The sequence below is a fragment of the Perissodus microlepis genome, chromosome 5 (genome assembly GCF_051167445.1).
Source record: "Perissodus microlepis isolate ML-2025 ecotype Zambia chromosome 5, ASM5116744v1, whole genome shotgun sequence".
Classification (NCBI taxonomy): domain Eukaryota; kingdom Metazoa; phylum Chordata; class Actinopteri; order Cichliformes; family Cichlidae; genus Perissodus; species Perissodus microlepis.
Genome location: NC_140465.1, coordinates 9,410,011 through 9,428,920, shown reverse-complemented (window position 1 = coordinate 9,428,920; position 18,910 = coordinate 9,410,011). Strand labels below are relative to the sequence as shown.

Genomic DNA, 18,910 nt, shown 5'->3' with positions numbered 1-18,910 from the left:
GATGGTAGGCGTATGACTGCCTGATGGCTTTGGCGCTTTGCCTGGTGGAGTGAGGGCGGGAAACCATAGCTTTAGCCTGGGCATGCTCACACACACACACACACGCACATACAGGCAAATACGACAAAAAAGAGCCCACAAAACAGAAATCTGAGAACACAAAGCTTTGCCTTGCTGTTAATTCTTCCTGTTTCTCACTTCCTGTTCTTTTTTTATCTTGACTAAAGTATTCAGAGATTCAGCCTTAAGCACACATGCTAACCCTCTGGAAAACAATATCATAACAGTTGGTTGTCGTGTGGGAAACATTCTGCTTTCTCATCTGACTTTAAAACACAAGAAAGAGGACACGGCTTTTGATGTACGGCTGCCTCAGCAACACAGCAGCCTGGGTCCCAGCTACTGATTGTATTTTATTTTTTTGCAGGGCCTCAGCAGGTGAACCCCCAGTCATGGGAAAGCCTACGCGTAATTCAGTTTGTGGTGAAGAGGATTTCTTACTTTGAGTCACATCATGCTTCCTCTGCCCACTCTCACTTTCTGTATCTGCCTCTCTTTTGATTTTTTTTTCTTCTTTTTTTTTTTTTTTGTAATCCACTGGTGTACGCACATACGCACACACAAAGAGAAAGTTCACAGCATGTTAAGTGATTGCATTGCATACCTTTGCCACAACCAGCATATTCAGGCTAAACCACCACAACCACTGACATTTAGAAAAGAAATGTTTTTATTGATAGAAATCGCCAATGACTCCCACTACTTCCCAACTGCTACATCTACAGCTTGTATTTACAGTTTCAGTTTAGCGCTTGGCACAGACACCAAGTGTGACTTTCAGTAGTGAAAGTTTCCATGCTTGTGCACAGGGAGTTAGAGGTTTGCAGTTTTCACAAATGTCATGCCTTTGCACGATTCACACATGACTGAAATATCTTTTTTTTTGTTTAAATATATCTGTTTGTTATCTACGTATGCAGACCAGACATATGTTTATATATTTTTTCTTTTGATAATGTTCTCGTTTGTTTGTTTGCTCTTTGTGGATGATCAGCAAGTTAGCTTCTATTGTGCTGATTCTTGTTGTACAGATTCTTGCAATGACTCACATCAGTATCTTTTCCTGCTTGCATCTGAAACCAGACACTGTTTAAAAGCCACTTTCAAGTGCGATGCTGTGTTTTGGAAAAAAAAGAGAGGGGGGGGGGGGGGGGGGGGGGGCAGTGATGTAATGCTGCTCGAAGCCTCTGCATGCAAATATTGTATAATCAGCAAGTCCTGCTTAGAGAACATGGAACTGACGCCTCTTGGCCACTAGATGGTGCTCAGGACACACAAACGATCAGATATAGTGCTGAGTGATGGTTTTCTCTCACACTGCTACCTGTCCTTTTTTTGCCACTTGAAAACTATAGATAATAATAATAATTATTATCATCACCATTCTTCTTTTTATTATTATCATCCTCATAATTATCATTATTATTAAGTTTAAAAAGTATTACTGATAGAGAACAAAATATTCTTTCTAAAGCGTTGAATTTGTCCATAAAAACAGTTATTAAAGAACTTTTTGTAACTCTCCCTCTGACTCTTAAGGTGAAGCAATCAGGTTTAAATAAATAAATAAAATAAAATAAAAGTGCGACAGGGAACAAGAGGCAGACAAGGAAGAGGCGGGGGGGGGGAGAGGGAGGGGGTGTAAGAGGACCAAAAATAACAAAAGGCATGTGCCTGTCTCTCCTCGGTATTTTCCACTCCGTTACATAAAAATCCCTCCTTCCCGCTTCTCAATAAGCCTCCTCGCTCTCTCCGTCTCTGCCAGCTCCTCCCTCCGCCCTGTCATTGGTCAGCTGGTCGTCCTAACAAAGCCGCTGTCTTGATCTCGTCCAAGTGGTTCTCAGAGTCCACTGAGGGAGGAAGGAGGAAGTGAGCGGCAGGGTGGCAGCAGTCCCGCATCGGTCACTTCGGAGCAGTCTGAGTGAGAACTGAAGAGGTGGGAGATGCTCCCCTGGCTCTGTGCTGAACTGTCACAAGGCTGACCAGCCACCGCATACCCGTCATCCTCAGCGCCTCAACCTGTTTCTGACAACTTTCCAGTTAACATGAGCTCCTCGTCAGCCAACCTGCACAACAAACGCCTACCCTGTAAGTGCTTTTATTATTTATTCTCTTATTCTTTGCAGAACCTCAGCTTTCAGGTCAGGTGGTAATATTTTGACCAGAGGTTTGCTCCAGTAACACGGTTTTTTTTTTAATTTTTAGATACAAAAATGCAGGGCATGAGAGAGAAAAGGGTTCCTCTCCATATTTGGTATGCTTGCTTGTCTCTTGTGCTTTTCCCAGATTCGTTGGTTATGTGATGTGCCGCCAGGTCTTTAAAAGTCCATCTTTTAATCTAGATTTGTAAATGAGAAATTAAAGTATCATCATAAATTGATTTAGAGCTCTATTACCATAGTGTGTGTGTGTGTGTGTGTGTGTCAGATATAATAGGAAAGCTTGTGGGATAGGTCTGGCTATGAGTTAAGTAGCTGCTGTTGTGATGCTGTCCGAAGTGACTTGTCCAAGTGCTGTGCCAGCCAAAAATCAGTCAGGAATGTTGAATCATCACCCTGAGTAATGGTCCACTAATACCAAAAGAATAGGTCGCACTCTCTTTGCACAAGAACAGGGATGCATTCACACACACACACTGAGGCAGCCTTGGATTGGGGCCACCACACAGCCCCAGACAAAGATCTCTTATTTCTAATGGGATTGTGCCTGCAGATCTCATCAGAGTTGACTCACTGCAACAGAGTCTGCAGCTTGTTTCACGGACACACCAACCCAGATAGGATCCGAAATTGAATTAGTCCCAAAGAGATCAGTGATTTCACGAGGCTAAAAAGGATCAGGGCCGTAACTCCAGAGAAGACGTCTCCCATCTGTTGCTCTGACCCGGCCCCGCTTTATCACATTCTGATTTTTCTTTTTCTTTTTTTTTGTGGGTGTGCTGTGAGGTGAGGGATTGACCAGCTGTTGAGAGCATGCTGCAGACAGAAATGTGGAGGCTGAAAAAGGAAATTGTTTCTATACTCCATGTTTCATAGCTCGGTCCCCTTGGGCACGACCCAGATAAGATGGAGGAGGTTGATGCTCTTTAATAAGCAAGTTAGAGGAGTAAAAACGAAATCCTTATCATGTACTGTGTGTTTCATTAATTGTTTACTCTCTGAGGGATTCAAACAGTACGCACACCTGTCTCTGCTTTGCTGCCCTGCTATCTAATGGAGCTTAGCATCTAAGCTAGAAGGGAAACAAGTGGTACTACACTGAACAACCTCTATTATACAGAAAATTGTTTATGTATGAGAGCACTGTTGAATATCACGTATATTGCTGGAGATGCTAACCTGCCTACAGTGATGGAATTTGCAGGATTTAATGATTGGGACATGTTTACACATCTCTGTGATAGCGTTTCATAATGACCAGCTGGTGAGTCTATAGGGAAATGCTCTCAGTCTATTCCAGTGTAGTAGCAGAACTCACTGACACACTTTATAGCCGTGGCCCTAGAATCACTTTATTTCACACTTCAGAATCTATGTCCACATAAATGGGTTTAATAATAACTTTCTGCTGGCTGCTCTCGTAGGTCATTGGGACCAAACTGACTTGAGTTTGGTTTAATTATTGCTTAAGTCTGGATCGCACTGATAAATCGAGGCTAATGCACCAATAAGAGCATTTCCTTTTTTCAAGATTCAGACGCTACAAAGCGAGGCACTCGTAATACCGTGTTATTATTCTCAAACCAGACTCACTGCTCACTAATGTGAGAAGAGCTCTCATGTTGCGAATACACTGATTATTCTGCTGCAAACAATGCTTCTTGGCATGTCGGTGCTTTAAGCTAATTGAATGTTTTTGAGTGTTAGCGCGTGATTATACAAAACACGGATGTCTGAACGGTTCCCATTAATTTAGCGTAAGCCCCGTAGCCCTGAGGATACAGACCAGCTCCGTTAATTAGTTCTCCAACAAATCCATCTCCTTACTTTTCAGCTCAACAGCATTTTGTGTATCCCTCCAGGGTTCAGAGCCACTCAGACAACAACAACAACAGTTTGTCACTGAGAGGAAACAAATTCACACCAAAAGAAAAAGTAAAGTGGATCTGATGACCTTTTATGGTATGAGGTGGTTCTCAGAAAATATCACACAGAGAAGGTGACATTCACATCACTGCTTTGGTTCAGCCCCCAGGTCCCCTGGTTAGATTAGCCTAGCTAGTTATTAATAGTTATCAGCCCACATTCTTACATATCCGTATATAAAACTGATGTACAACTATAGAAAACATTACAGCATCAGATTATTCAGTATACAGTGCTAATTGCTTTTGGCACACTTGATCCTTTGTGCACCTTTTTGCTAGCGAGAGGCATCCTGACGTCATCCTGAGGACCTTAGTTAAAAAACAAAGGGGGTGTTTTCGGTCAGCAACAAAGACTGAGCTTTCCTTAAGATGGCATGATGATACAGCTTATCTAACGAAGTTTGTTGTCGACCAGTGATTTTTTTCTGGCTGGTCTGACACTCCTGTTCAGTTTGTTCCTGTTTGCCAAACCAGACTGGTAACCATACCAGACTGAGAGATTGAACACAAAACTGAGTTTGAACATTTCCCTAATGGTTTACTGTGTAATGGCCATGTTTTTGTAGTTTTCTGACATTCTACTGACTGTTTAATCCATAAATTAAGAACCACAGCATAAAATAAATGAATCGCTCAGCCCTTATCCTTGCTTTAAACACTGACTGTTTGCTAACTGCGCTGCCTCAAATGACAACATTTGCTACTGGATGTCAGCTAAGATTTTAGCATCTGAAGAATGAGATGTTTCCTCCGATAGGTGGTGGAATCCAAATTGCTTCTTTTCTTTTTGCTTCCCTATTCGCAAGGGGCCGATGGAGCCACATGTTTTGATTTGGCAGATTTTTACACCAGATGGTCTTTCCGATGCAACCCCCCCGGGGATTTGTACTTCCTCCTGGTCTCAAACACGGGATTTTTCACGTGTTAAGTGTGTGTTAATCACTAAAATATGGTGGTGGACTCCAAATACAGAGCAAAAACACTGTGAATATTGGACTTAGTCATTGATATATAAAAAGACAAGGCACAATAGGACAGCACCTCTGTGATGTGTTTCTCCCATTCCACCAAACCACAAAATTGCCATCAGACAGCGTCAGTTCTAACGATTATTTTTCCTTTTTGGAATATGCTCTGTAAAATTCCAGCTGTTTTTGAAGCAGTCAGACAAGCCTATCTCGTAACCATATTCAAAGTAGCTTGAATCATCTTTTCTTCCCAGTCTGTTGCTTAAACTTGAGCAGATCCTCCTGACCATGTCCGTACACCTAAATGCTTTGACTTTCTGTCATGTGATTTGCTGATTAATTATTGGCATTAGTGAGCATCAGTATAGCTGTCAGTGTTGGTGTTCAGCCTCATGCCAAAGATAATCAGAGCGGTGCTGACAGTAAGGACAACAGAAGACCTCAAGTGTTATATCGCTTTGAGCTCTTCAAGTGCCATTTCTTAAATAATACTATGCAACGATAGATTAGACCTATTTAAAAAAATATTTGGCTCCCAACATGCGCCCTCAGTCAGTGTCAGTGGTTCTGGATGGCAGTGGTTTTCAGGCTGTCACTTCTGTGAGATGAGTGTCTGGTTCTTTCCATGTCCTGGGTAAGATTTCCCAAAGCTGGCGGGAGATGTCACCCACGGCTTGGATGAAGTGCAGTAGACCAGGAAATCTCTCCAAAGCTGTTTCCTTTCCAGGCTGCAGATAAAGGAGCCAAAAGTCGACATGATGTAAATCAGCACTTGTGTGAATGCCTTTTGTGCAGCTTTTGTCTGCAAAGGGTTAAAGCTTAAATACTAAAATAGTGAGAAAACTTGCATGAATTCTTTAACAAGTGTGCAAAAAAGGCAATGATTGGATCCGTACAGCAGTTGGTGCTCAGTACATCAAGATAACGCTGCACTGACTTTTTTCATAGTTTATACAGAAACTGCAGGCCACCCTGTCTGAGTCTCAACAAACAGACGAGCCGTGTCTGAGAGACTGTTTGGTTTAACCAAACATTCTTACAATTCTCCCGGCTGAGATGAAAATTGCTTCAAACCTTCCTCACAAAAATGAGGAGAGGCCGTGAGAGTTTACAAGAAGAAAAGAGAGTAGTGTTAAGGTGACTGAAAGAAGAAGCGTCGCGAAATGTTTTAATAAAGACAGAAAAAGAGTTCAGGATGATGATGTACCCAAAATATTTCAGAGCGTGCCTACAGATTTAATTATCAGATTTTTAAAAAGTGTCTGTTTTCTGAGCTCAGCTTTGTTGCCGTGCCCTGATTCAGGCTGTTGACAGTCACTCTACATACACTTTGCCTCTAACAAGCGGAACAAACTCATTAATACTGTTTACTTCAGTGTAAGACCGTGTAATTTGCTGCTGCACTCAACAGAGATTTGTGCATTATTGACTGGTTGGGTTAAGTAATTGAACACTGTGTTGTTCATCAAGAGTGATTTTGAATAAGAGGATTTGTAAATGTTCTGGGTACATCAGTACTTTGTCATCCGCTGAAGCCCATTGTGTCGATCAGAACTCACGGCAGTCTGCTGGTGGACGTATGGAGGGCAGTGGGTCAGGGCACTGACCTACAAACAGTCCTATTGTGGGTTTACAAAAAAGGGGAAGGAAGGAGAGGGTTAACACTGATGTCATTGTTGGTGGATGGTGCTGGACACTGCTTTGTCCTGGGATGAAGACACACTCATGCACCCAGCAGACATGCAAACACACATCAACAACACTTATAAATAATTCACTGCTCTTGCAACTGGAGTCTAATAAATGTCACTTTCTTGTAGGAGTAAAAAGAAAACAGTGTGAGAAACCCAAAATAATTTGAGAGGTAAAACAGACACTGCACAGCCTCTGTGTTGTTGTTCTCCATTTTGGTTGTTGTTCCACTTCAGTTCAAGGCACTTTTGGAAGGACAGTGCAACGTTTTCATAAACCGCAGCGATTCAAACTTTTCTGAGACCACCAGTATGTTCTGATCAGGATAAGAAGAAGCACAACGAGAGGTTTTTAATATTAGTTGTATACTTGTGCTGTAATTTCAGACTGCTTCACTGCTCTCACTGTTAGGGTAAATCTACCTGTAGCCAGCCACTGAGTCACCATTAATTACCACAGACACTGATCCACTAATGACCAGCTCTGCACTGTGAACAACCCACTGATGCTGTTAAGATTACTGCTCTGTCGGAAGAGACTATCAGTAAAAATAACAACTAATGAGCCCAGCTATTACTTCCTGTGTATCTTCATCTCTACAAACCAAACTCTTGCTTTAACTTACTTTTATCTACCCCTTTCCATCATATAACACATTTTTCTTTAGACAGCCCACTTCTCAGTTTTAGCCTTTCAGCCTCCCTGACCTTTTCTCCCTCTCGCTTTCTGCGTCCTTTATGTGTTTACATCCTCTGCTTCTGCTCCCTCGCTCTTTCTCTCTTGTCGCAGTCGGGAACCGGTCCATGTGAAATAAAATCTCTCTCCTCTGATAAGCTAAAGTGTGTCTGGGTGGAAAAGGCAGCCAGTCTTTAAGTGTGGCCTCAGACCAAACAAGTGTTACCTCACATCTGTCCCACGGTTTAGAAGTACATGGTCGTCACCCCTCTCGTTTGTAGATAAACTACAATTGCACAGTGTGTTTGAGGAAGGCAGAAACGGAGCCAAGAGCTGTTATTTGAATTCTTTTGCTTTTCTACTGCAGTCTGCTACTTTCGTTTAAGGAGCCAGAGGGCTGAGGGTAGGTACCACCGCTAGAGCCATTTAAATGGCAATATTACAAGCTGTTTGTAAAAGGAAAACGCTTCTCAGAAAAAAAGCCTCAGCTTGGCTGAATGGAATCAACCCAAGTGTTTGGCAAACTGCTCTATAATCAAAGCAGAAGAGGAAAATGTGGTTCTCTCCTGATTTCTGTTTAGCTGCTGTTTACTGAAAAGTTGTAGCTCGTGCTGCTCCGACAACTGGATTGTCTCGGGAGGCCTGTTTCCTCTGCTCTGACCTTCCCCTGCCTGTGAGCTCACATTTTCATTTAGAACAGTGATGGGCTAATGGCAGCCTCCAGGCGACAGCGAACCCTCCTATCCCTTCATTTAGCCTCCAGATCAATGTGTTGCCTCTACTATTTGTGCAGTAAACTGCCATTACAAAGTCCTGTCCTTGAGAACATCACGGGGGAACGAGGCACGTGGCATGCAGATGCTAAATAGATACAAAGATTGACCCGATTTTCTTTTTTCTTTATGCATTTATGCACTCGCATAGTGCCCTGTTTTGTTCAGTTTGTCGAGTAGAGCATACTCTAGAATGAATATCTGCTGGTTGTGTTTTGCTGAGTCTGCTTCATTAGGATATTATAACACGTTTTTTTTCTCGGAAGTCTAAAAAAACTTTATGCAGGTACTTGAGTCCTTACAGTTACATCTTCTTTTCCTAGTATTCTGATGGCAGTTTTTCATTGGCTTTATAAGATGAATTAGCCTAATTTCTAAAGTGATTTCCTGTAAGTGGAATCATGTCTAAGGAGTGCAGGCCCGCCCCATTCTCTTACATTGCTGCTTTTGTCTGAATTTGAATGGGCTCTTTCTCCCACTGCCGCCTGAGCGGAGGATCTGAGTTTGTGTTTATGTGGGAAGCCAGAGCAGTACACGGACATGTCCAGCACGCTCCCTCTTTCTTCATCCTTCTGTCTGTTCCAGTCATTTTGCATGCCCAGCTGGTCTTGAGCCCTGGTCTATGACCTTTTCTTCCTCAAGTCCCAGGGCACTGACAGGAAGGAAGGAGGGGGGTGACTGGAAGGACAGAGGGGACAGACATGAGGAGAGAAACAGAAAGAATGGTATATTGGACAACGATGGAGAAAGGAAAACTGAACAGAATGCTTAAAGTAATAGTATGGCTTAAAGAAAGAAATTGAGATAGAACAGGATTTTAAAAAAGTCATACAGTAAGATAGGAGGAAGGAGCAAAGAAGAGATAAAAATAGGCAGAAAAAAATCAGAAATGCCACCGGAGGATGAGAAAAGGAAATAAATGACAGTTTAATGCATGTTGCCTCATTCAGCAGCAGGAACTTCAAACATATTGTGGTACATAGGGAGAAATAATTAACTGATCCTGTACTGAATTTGTACGTTTCTTCATCATTTGGAAATTGAAGGAATCTAAAATCACCATCAGGCATACTTGGTCTGGCGATCTATGCAAGATCTTACCACACAGGGTGATCATATTCATGAGGGAGGTGGTGGATCAAAACTACAGGAGGAGCTTGTTAATGATCTCGACTTGCTGTGTTTGCATGAAGAGAAATGCAGAGTAGAGGTGGGAACATTATGCTCTGGGGCTGTTTTTCTAATAAGGGTACAAGACAACTTCATCGTATTGAGGGGCCGATGGATGCAGCCACCTGCTATAAAATCTTGGATGAGAAGCTCTTTCTCTCAGCTAGAACACTGAAGATGGGTCTTTCAGCATGACAGTGATCCACCAAGCCAACAATGGCTAAAGAAGAATCACATTAAGGTCATGTAGTGGTCTTCAAACCTCAGTCCTGTAGAAAATCTGTGGAGGGAGCTGAAGCTTTGTTTCTAAGCTGCAGCCAAGAAACTGAAAGAATTTGGAGAGTTTCTGTAAAGGGTGTGTCTAATACGTATTTCACTCGATGACATGCAAATCAATTTATAGCTGTTATATAATGTGTTTTGGTTTGTTTCTCTTTTTTCCCCTAAATGTTTATGTTGATATTCTGTCCCTCTCCATTAAAATAAAACTACCATAAAAATTAGAGAACAAATAATTATTTCCTCCAGCGTATGAAACTAAATACTTTGGCTTGTGTAGTGGAAGAATCAGACTTGACATGTAACCTGGACACCAGTATTTGCAGAGGTCACTAGGTCATCTGCGGCTACCGAAGCCCACTGATCAAGGTTACCCAGCAGGAAAAAGAACCAGGAGGAGTGAAGCAAAATCAATGTGAGGATATACATCTGTAGCTAACCTTTAGCTCTCCATGTGCCTCAGCCTTTAAGTAGAAACAATCAATGCTGTGATCAATCAGTGCTTAACAGAGTAGGAAAAAAAACTCCAGGATAGGCAGTTTGCTTAAACCTGTTGCCTGTCATGGAAAGGGACATTTTGTCCCAGCCTCCAAAAAGGCTGTTTATTTTCTGTAAGCTCTCATTATCGTTCAGCCAGCACAAATCAAGTGTTTCATCCCACATGATGTCCTCAGCCGGTCACATTAAATAAGGGTCTCTTTTTACACACACACATATCAGACAAGCAGTGCCTAATTGTGACAGACATCTTGCTTCGTCAGCTCAGCTCCCTTTGCTTTCCTTAAGGCTCTGATGACAAAGGCATTCCTGATTGTGCAACAGTGCAGTGCGAAGAGAGCAACACAGACCCACGACCTCAAACGTCTCTATGAAGACAGAAATGCTGGAAAGGCAAAACGCTGCAAGAGTGACTGATGCGCCAATGTAAAAAAAAAAAAAAAAAAAAAGTTTTGAAAGCTTCAGGAAAGAGGTGTCGTGTCTGTACCAGCTGCACTAACTATAATAATAATAATAATGCCCATACATTCTTTTTCACCTGTCCAGTTCAGGGTTGCGGATCACCAGAATGATCATTATAATTGTTTACTGGCCCTGGATGAACTTTCCAAAGTTTAAGGAAATGATCATCATTGGGTTCTCCTTCTCACGTCAGGCTCTTGGTCAGTGGGGTTTTGGATGTTTGAACAAATTCTCACCTTCTGAAAAACATTAATAAGGCATAAAAATTTAACTGATCTCTTGATGTAAAAGTAAAAATAAGATGAATGCTCGTTCCAAACACCTGTGCTAATGCAGGATATTGTTAGCTTTCTGTTGCCAGTTTGTTTAGAAATTTTTTCAGGCTGTGGAGAGTCCTTTCTTTATTTCTGGGTTCTGTGTCTACACCCACATACCATAGGTGCTGTCAGCATCACTCTGCGGTTTGAATGGTCTTCTTCCTGTTTTCCCTCCAAAGCTGTCTGCCTGTCTGATCCCAAAGCCAAGCCCGGCCACTGTACCCAGGAGGGACTCTATCAAAGAGGCCAGAGACGAGCTGCAGTGACAGGCTCGTGTCGTTCCGCCACCACAGACGTGACTCATGGGGGCACTGCGCTGAGACAGCACTCCAAAGAAGGCAACCTGTTGCTGCTTTTAGGCTTGTGCTGCAGTTTGGGGATTTAAAGTGATTATGCAACAAGTCTTTATAGTTCATAATGAGGACATAAAGAGGGTTTTTGGCAAAGGTAGTCTCCTCACATTGCCAGAGAAAGATTTTTTTTTTTTTTTTTTTTTAACCCCTTTTCCTGGTAAACATCCTGAGAACATTGTCTTTCTGTTCTCCATCACTTGCCTGTGTATTTATAGAGCTGCTGTGACTGCTGATCTCAACAAAGACCAGATAATCTTCACATCACTTCCAGTTTGGACATGGCTTGAAAGCCTCATCCAATTAGCTCAATCCCCTGCCTGCAGGTTGTAAGAGCTCCTCAAAATTCAGACACTGCTCTAATGATTACAACATACTACTGTATGCACGCTGAGAGTAAGTGATGACATGTAGAACACATGCTTTCATCTTTTCTCTCTGAGTCTAGTAGGAAGAAAAGGAGTAACAATCTCATAAGTATCTGTGGCCAGGTGAAATGTTCCCCTCAGTTTGCTGTCTTCTGTTGGCTCCAAATGCATATTTAGCATCCAAACATGTCCATCGTCTCATCCAGCTCTTTCCTGGTGTTTAGAAATGCTAAATGACTTTCATCTTAATTGCCTCTGCATTTTTTTGCTTTGTTTTTTGTAGAACATCTGACTAGTGTTGTTGAATAATGGGGCTTTCCAATACCGGTTCTAAGCGAATAGCGCACTGCGCATCCACACAGTAAAAAATGTCTAACACAGCACCGGGTCTCCACCCCTGGAGTCAAGCTGCTTGGATGTAACGTCTGCTCAGCTACACAGTAAAAGCTTACAAGGAATCACGAATCCAGAGTCTTTACTAAGCATCGAACATTTTTGGTCTGTTTTTCTGTTGTATTTAGTGATCGATTACTTAGACACAACCAAGATATCTGCACGCCTCTACACGCTCATTTCAGCTGTTTTTTTTTTTTTTTTTTAATATATTTTTTCCTTCGAAGTCATGTGCTTTGATACTTACATTATTCCTTTCTTTCTTTCTTTCTTTCTTTCTTTCTTTCTTTCTTTCTTTCTTTCTTTCTTTCTTTCTTTCTTTCTTTCTTTCTTTCTTTCTTTCTTTCTTTCTTTCTTTCTTTCTTTCTTTCTTTCTTTCTTTCTTTCTTTCTTTCTTTCTTTCTTTCTTTCTTCCTTCCTTCCTTCCTTCCTTCCTTCCTTCCAGGGTTTTCTTCCCTCCTCCTCCTGACAGCTTTAGATATATTACATATAAAAACTCTATGTAGAGAGAAACAGAACTACAAACATTATACAGATTATATATGGGAGATCTATTTTGCATCATTCTTTCCTTATGAACAACATTCATACTAGTTTCACATTCTTAATTTCTTCATTTTCATGAATAAATCATAGAATTAAGGTGTGTAATCCGAGGCATAAAATTTTAAACAGGAGGTAATGGAGGTAATGCAAAATTCTGCTAATTTCTTCCCTTTCCAATCAGCACAGTTTAATTGTATAGTTTTTTTATTGTATAGTTTTACTTTCATTGGGGTTTCTTGTACCTTTGTAACAGATAATCTAACTAGTGAAAGTTGAAAGACAGAAATCCTTCTGCTTCACAGTTCACGTGTGGATTAATGTCTCCACCTACTGGCTACCAACATTGACCCCTTAGTATATGTATAATGGCTCTCAAGCTAAACAATCCTTAGCTTGAGATGGTCTTACTGACCACCACATGCACCTTCAGAGTGAAAGAACTAGTTTGTGAACTCCACCCTGCTGTGGTGGAGGCCTCACCTGGCCCAGCCTCCAAATGACAGGTGGCTGTAGCTCAGGAGGTGGAGCAGGTCTACTAATTGGAAGGTTGGTGGTTTGAGTCTGCATGCCAAATATCTTTGGACAAGATGCTAACCACAAGTTGCTCTCTGATTCATCCATTGAAGTATGAATGTGTGTGAATGTTAGATAGAAAGCACTTCTGCATAGAAATAGTGTTTGTATCATTGTATGAATGGGTGTGTTGTATAAAATGCTTTGAGTGCTCTGGGAGAGTAGAAAAGCGCTCTATAAATCCAGGGATGCGGTGAAAACTTCAGCTGAGCTGGTGTCTGAGTTCCTCTTCTTCTCTTGTGATTGCCAGCGGAGAGCGAGCGCAGTCAGAGGCTCCCAGATGTGGACGCACCACAGCAGCTCAAGCTGAGAGAGAGACAGCGTTTCTTTGAGGAGGTCTTCCAGCACGATGTGGACGTCTACCTTTCCTCGGCACACCTTTGTATCAAAGATTACAGAAGACGTGAGTTGAACTGTTGGTGTTTATGCATGAACACGTGCCATATAAATGCACAATAGTATTTACATACTGTTGTTTCTCTTCTTACTGCAGCTCCTATTGGCAGCATCTCTTCTATGGAGGTGAATGTGGACTTGTTGGATCAAATGGAGCTGATTGACATCTCTGACCAGGAGGGTTTGGATGTCTTTTTCAGTTCCGTAGGAGAAGAAGGAATGCTGACTTCCCCGCTGCCAGGTAAAGAACAGAACCTTAATAAATGCACAGCGGCACAGCTGCATCGCTAACAGTGTTTTTCTCTGACGTCCTAGGAAATAACAACCACAATGAGGAAGCAATCAGTAATGGACTGTTTCGACATGTCCTTGAAAGTCTTGACGCCAAGTCCCGCATGTCCTCCACATCTTCAAATTCTTCCTCTGACAGCCAGACCATGAATGTCAACGGGGAAGACACTCCTGTGGTTGGGTCAGACAGCGAGGAAACGCACACCAATACAGTCAAGCGCAGAGCCATGTCCCCAAAGACAGAGGAGGGGAAAAGTCCAAATTCAGCTTCGTCTTCATAGATTACACCCTCTCCTTAGTAGATCTCTGCCTGCAACACAGATGTTAACACCTGAGTGAAGAGCGGACTTTGACTTGAGTTATTGAAACAGACGTTTGGGTCTTTCTTCCATATAACTATCTTTGATCACTATTTACAACCTTCCTGTTTGATCAGTTAAGCTTAGGGTTGTTGGGACTATTAACTGTAAAGATGGAGACTTTTTTTTTTAACCTCACAGATGGCTGATTAAATTTGTACAGTATTAACACAAAGCAGGGAAGTAAAGCAATAACTGAAACAAAAATATTTGGATAAAGTATGACCTGTGTTCATTTGGTAATGTTTTTTAAAGTTCTGGTATTGAAGTCAAAACTTTGTCCTCTCACAACAAATTAAAACTTTTAACAATAAAGGAAGAGAGAAAAAAACCTTTTGTGTGCTTGTAAGTATCAAACAGTGCTTCCGTCTGGTTGTTTCGCTTCCTGGGCCTAACATTTTGTGCAAAAGTCTCGAGCCACCACTCATATTCTTTTTTGTTTGTTTGTTTTTCTTTGGTTTATTCATTTCTTTTTTTCACCCATTTTCAGTCCAGTCCTTGTAATAGAACATTTTCAGAGGAATGTTGTGCCTACAAATAACAGACAACTCAGCAGAGAACCAATTTTAAAACATATCTTTAGACACTTTGTTTCTATGAAAAATTTCCTATGAAAAATGCCAAACTTAATAGTTTTACAGACATAAAATTTTATTTTGACATTCCCAAATTTTGTATGTCTTGAAATGGTGTGCAATGTGTTCGTTGCAAAAAACAGAAAACTGGACAACTGGAGGAAAAATGAAGTGGCAGGCCTAAAACTCTAATGAACAGTATCAAAAAGTCGTGTCCTGAAGAAATATGGGGGAAAAAAATCCAGCAGTGGCCTGATACATCTACTGTTCACCAGTGCCCCATCAGACCTGGTCTCAGTGGAGGCGTGGCTCTAGGTCATTCTTCTGTGGAGCACATACATTTGTGAAAGCATTCCTTTCAAGCAATATGATGACAAAACCTGTTGAGCTGTCATTGTATTTCACAGCATCCACTCATGAGGAATTCAGAAGGGAAAATCTCTCCAATACAGGAAACTCTGGGAACCAGGTTGCATATGCATAAGCTGGAATCCTCTGATATTCATTGAGTATGACAGCACCCACCAGGAAGAACACCAGATCATTTTACCCAAACTCTACTGTTAGTTTACAAGAGTAAGCTTTTTCTATATTATTATAAGGAAACCTTTTGTGAGATTTGCAAGAAATCTTCTGCCGCTCACACAAAGTCTTAAAACCCACATGGAGTCAGTTAGGTGCACTGGTATAATCTTCACATGCATCAGACAGTGCTCAAAGTAAGGATATCAACCAAAGAGGAAATATATCTACTCATTTGTAAAATGACATATTAAGAAAGGGGTCTTGTAATTGATTAATTAAACATTCCCTGTATGAGATGTTTCCAGACTCATCAATGAAGAATTCAGCGTTGTAAATTTGGAGACACAGATTCGATCTTATATTGATAGACTGGGTTTAGCGTTCCTCTCTGGTCTGGGTCATTAGACCAGAGTGAGGCACTGAGTCAAAGGTTTTCTTGTAGTCAATCCAGGCGGTGCACAGGTTGGTCAGTCTGGTCTTCTAATCACAGTCAAGTGCTGAGCCATGTCCCCAAATACAGAGGGAGGGGAAAAGTCAGAATTCAGCTTTGTCTCTCTCCTCAGTAGATCTTTGTCTGCAACACAGATGTAAACACCTGAGTGAGGCGTGGACTGTGAGAGCAAAGAGTGAGAGTTACTGGGGCTCTCTTCCATATAGTTTTTTGATTCGACCTCACAGGTGGGTGATTAAATTGTATACAGCATTAACACAGTGTAGGGCAGTATATTAATAACAACAACAACAAGAACAAACCGAGCACTCAGAGAATGCAACTCCCCCGAAAGGCGTCGTATACTCAAACTTTGATGTTTATGATGTTTTTTAATACAACATGCTGATGTCAACCTGCCTTTATTATTATAATATGATGACAGTCTGTTATTATTGTGACATCGTAGGACATCATATTGAAAAAATAAAAAAATGATGAAATCTTTTTTTCCAAGGTCAACCTGGACCTCGGGTGCTAACAATAAGATAAGATACATTTATTCGTCCCACAAGGGGAAATTTGAAGGTCACAATGGTAGTCAAGGTCTAGTATGTTGTTGTGTAGTTTGAAGACAATCTGTAGAAAATTGAGGGTAAGTTGTTATTGATTTCTATATTTGGTGTGACCTGATTTCACCTAAATTAAATCAGCTCGAGATGTTATTGGTATCTACCCCCCCCCCCCCCAAAAAAAAAAAAAAAGAAAGAAAGAAAGCTCTCTTGAGTAGGCAATCACAATGAAGCAGTTCATTTTAATTTGCAGATTCAAGTTGCTCTTCATACTTTTGGCCACCAGATGCCACCAAAGAGCACTGTGTTTACAAGCTTTGAATAACGAACCCTTTTTCAGTACAGGTTTCTGGACTGGTAATCTGCCGTCCTGGGCATTAGTCCGGTGGGCTGATGCACTTTCGGGCTAATGGGTGAATTAATGGGCCGGTGCATAACAGCCCATTCATTTTCATTGTCGACACTGTGTTGTCCAATCACATCTCTTCACAGCCGGGACTTCCGCTACCTTCACTGTACTGAGTAACCGCAATGTGTAACTGTCAGCTATCCCTGAAGCGGGGGCGGGATGCTACTAAACTGCAGTTCCCTGTAAGAGTTCAGTGTCTGTGTCTTGCACCACCAAACTGAAGTTGTGAAAATTGTTTCAGAATTGGCCACAGACAAGTTTGGACTTTCTGTTGCTGTGCCAAGGACTGTTTTGTTTCTGAACCAGCCAGTGTTCTCAATGTTTGTTTGGAATATGACTTTGAAATTCAAATACTGACAAGAAAATGTCTGAACTGAATAACAGTCAGTTCAGTTGTGTTTCCTTGACAGCATGCCTGAATGTTGTGCCTGTTGCTTCTGGGCAAGTTATGACGTCCAATAGTTTTGTTTCAAAGGAAGACAAAGTCAAAGTTTTTGTTTCTAACCTATGTTTTTGTAGAAAATTTGAGTATTGGGGATTGACTGCTCCTGATATGGCACTGTCTGCAGTCACAGATAATGTAAAGAGTATTCAGAGATGGTCTTTCCCTTTTCATGGAAATTGCCTCCTTGACTCCCCACTCAAACCAGCATCCTGTCCAGGATGTGTTCATCCTCATCATTGAAAGAGTGTCCAGTGGCCTGCATAGATGTAAATAGACTTCAGAGTCCTGGCCTGACGAGTTAGCTCTTCTGTGTTGCGCCATCCGCTTAGCCAGAGGTTGTTTGGTTTCCTCAATGTATACATCATGGCAATCCTCCTGCCACTCAAGAGCATGCACTACATTACTCTGTTTGTGTCGGGTGACCTTGGGGTGAACCAATTTTTGGCGCAGCATGTTTTGGGGTTTAAAAGCCACAGAGACGTGGTGTTTAGAAGAAATCCATCTCAGCTGTTCCGATACTCCTGACACATACGGGATCACTAAGAGTTTTTGCTTAGGCAGCAGTTGTCCTTCTCTCCTGGATTGGCTGGAGCTTTCTTTGGGCACCTTCCCAGCTCTGACAAAAGTCCAACTGGGATAACCACATTTACTCAGGGCCCTCCTGATGTGATGTTCTTCTGCTTCCCTGGCCGCTGTGTCTGTGGGAATGGTGTTTGCTTTGTGTTGTAGCGTCCTGATTACACCCAGTTTGTGTTCCAGTGGATGATAAGAGTCAAACCATAATTACTGATCCGTACGGTACACATCAACTTTTAATTGTCCCCCATTGCTGATGGAAATCTTACAATCTAAGAAGGCTTACCTGCCACTTTTCTTATCTTCCCTGGTGAATTTGATGTCTTGGTCTACTGAGTTAATGTGATTAATGATCAAATCTCAGGTACGAAATTTGATTTTTGACCAGGTGTCATCCACATACCTGAACCAATGACTTGGTGGTGTTCCAGGCTAGGATAACAAAGTCCTCCTTTCCACTTCTTCCATGCACAAGTTGGCTACAATTTTGTGGGATTTACTTACCTGGATGATTGAGCATGCATCAAGACAGCAATGTGAAGAACTTTCTCCCTTTGACTGAAACCTTGTCTGGGGCCTATCCGGAGACTGAGCTGGCAGTCTCCGCCAACTCTGGGCCTCTGAAGGCTTCCACTCCTGCTTTAGCTGGGGACTCAGTGGAGCCCATCCCGCTCCGCCAGAGGTCTCTACACTGTCTGGTCTTGGACTGCCAGAGCGTGCTCTGACTGGGTAGGAGGGCCTCGCTCAGCAACACCAGCCACCTGCCAAGACACACCTCGGTTGGCCACCAGAACTTCTCCATCACCATCACTGGTCTCGCTCCCAGTCATACCACGTCTCCACTGCTGGTCACATGGCTGGCGTCCTGCACAGTTTCGTCTCTGCCACTGGTCAATCTTCCCCGGCCCTAGGGTCAAGCCCTGTCTGCCACATGGGCTTGACTCTTAGTCTGCCACATGGAGTTGAAGAAACAGACATGGGAACAAGACGGACTCAGGAGACAAAACACACTAACACAACGAAGACATACAGAGGGCGAGGGAGCGACACACATTGAGATGAAGACAAAGGCACAAAGGGAACCTAATGGACAAGAGAACAAGAGAACCAGAAATTACAAC

General features: G+C 42.1%; 1 protein-coding gene across 1 annotated transcript; it reads left to right on the top strand.

Annotated features, from left to right (window-relative positions):
• Positions 1–1,847: 1,847 nt before the first annotated feature.
• LOC146386555 (dysbindin) lies at positions 1,848–14,602 on the top strand. The gene is made up of 4 exons (XM_084927704.1): positions 1,848–2,148; positions 13,462–13,614; positions 13,705–13,848; positions 13,923–14,602. Exons 1-4 carry the CDS (start codon positions 2,106–2,108, stop codon positions 14,177–14,179), a joined length of 597 nt encoding a protein of 198 aa, XP_084783830.1. The 5' UTR covers positions 1,848–2,105; the 3' UTR covers positions 14,180–14,602.
• The last annotated feature ends 4,308 nt before the right edge of the window (positions 14,603–18,910 follow it).

Bases quoted from the DNA above. Each gene is read 5' to 3' on its own strand.
- LOC146386555 (XM_084927704.1), top strand. From the start codon at position 2,106: ATGAGCTCCTCGTCAGCCAACCTGCACAACAAACGCCTACCCT. The intron at 2,149-13,461 runs GTAAGTGCTTTT...TGTGATTGCCAG, and splicing joins GCACAACAAACGCCTACCCT to CGGAGAGCGAGCGCAGTCAG. The intron at 13,615-13,704 runs GTGAGTTGAACT...TTCTTACTGCAG, and splicing joins TATCAAAGATTACAGAAGAC to CTCCTATTGGCAGCATCTCT.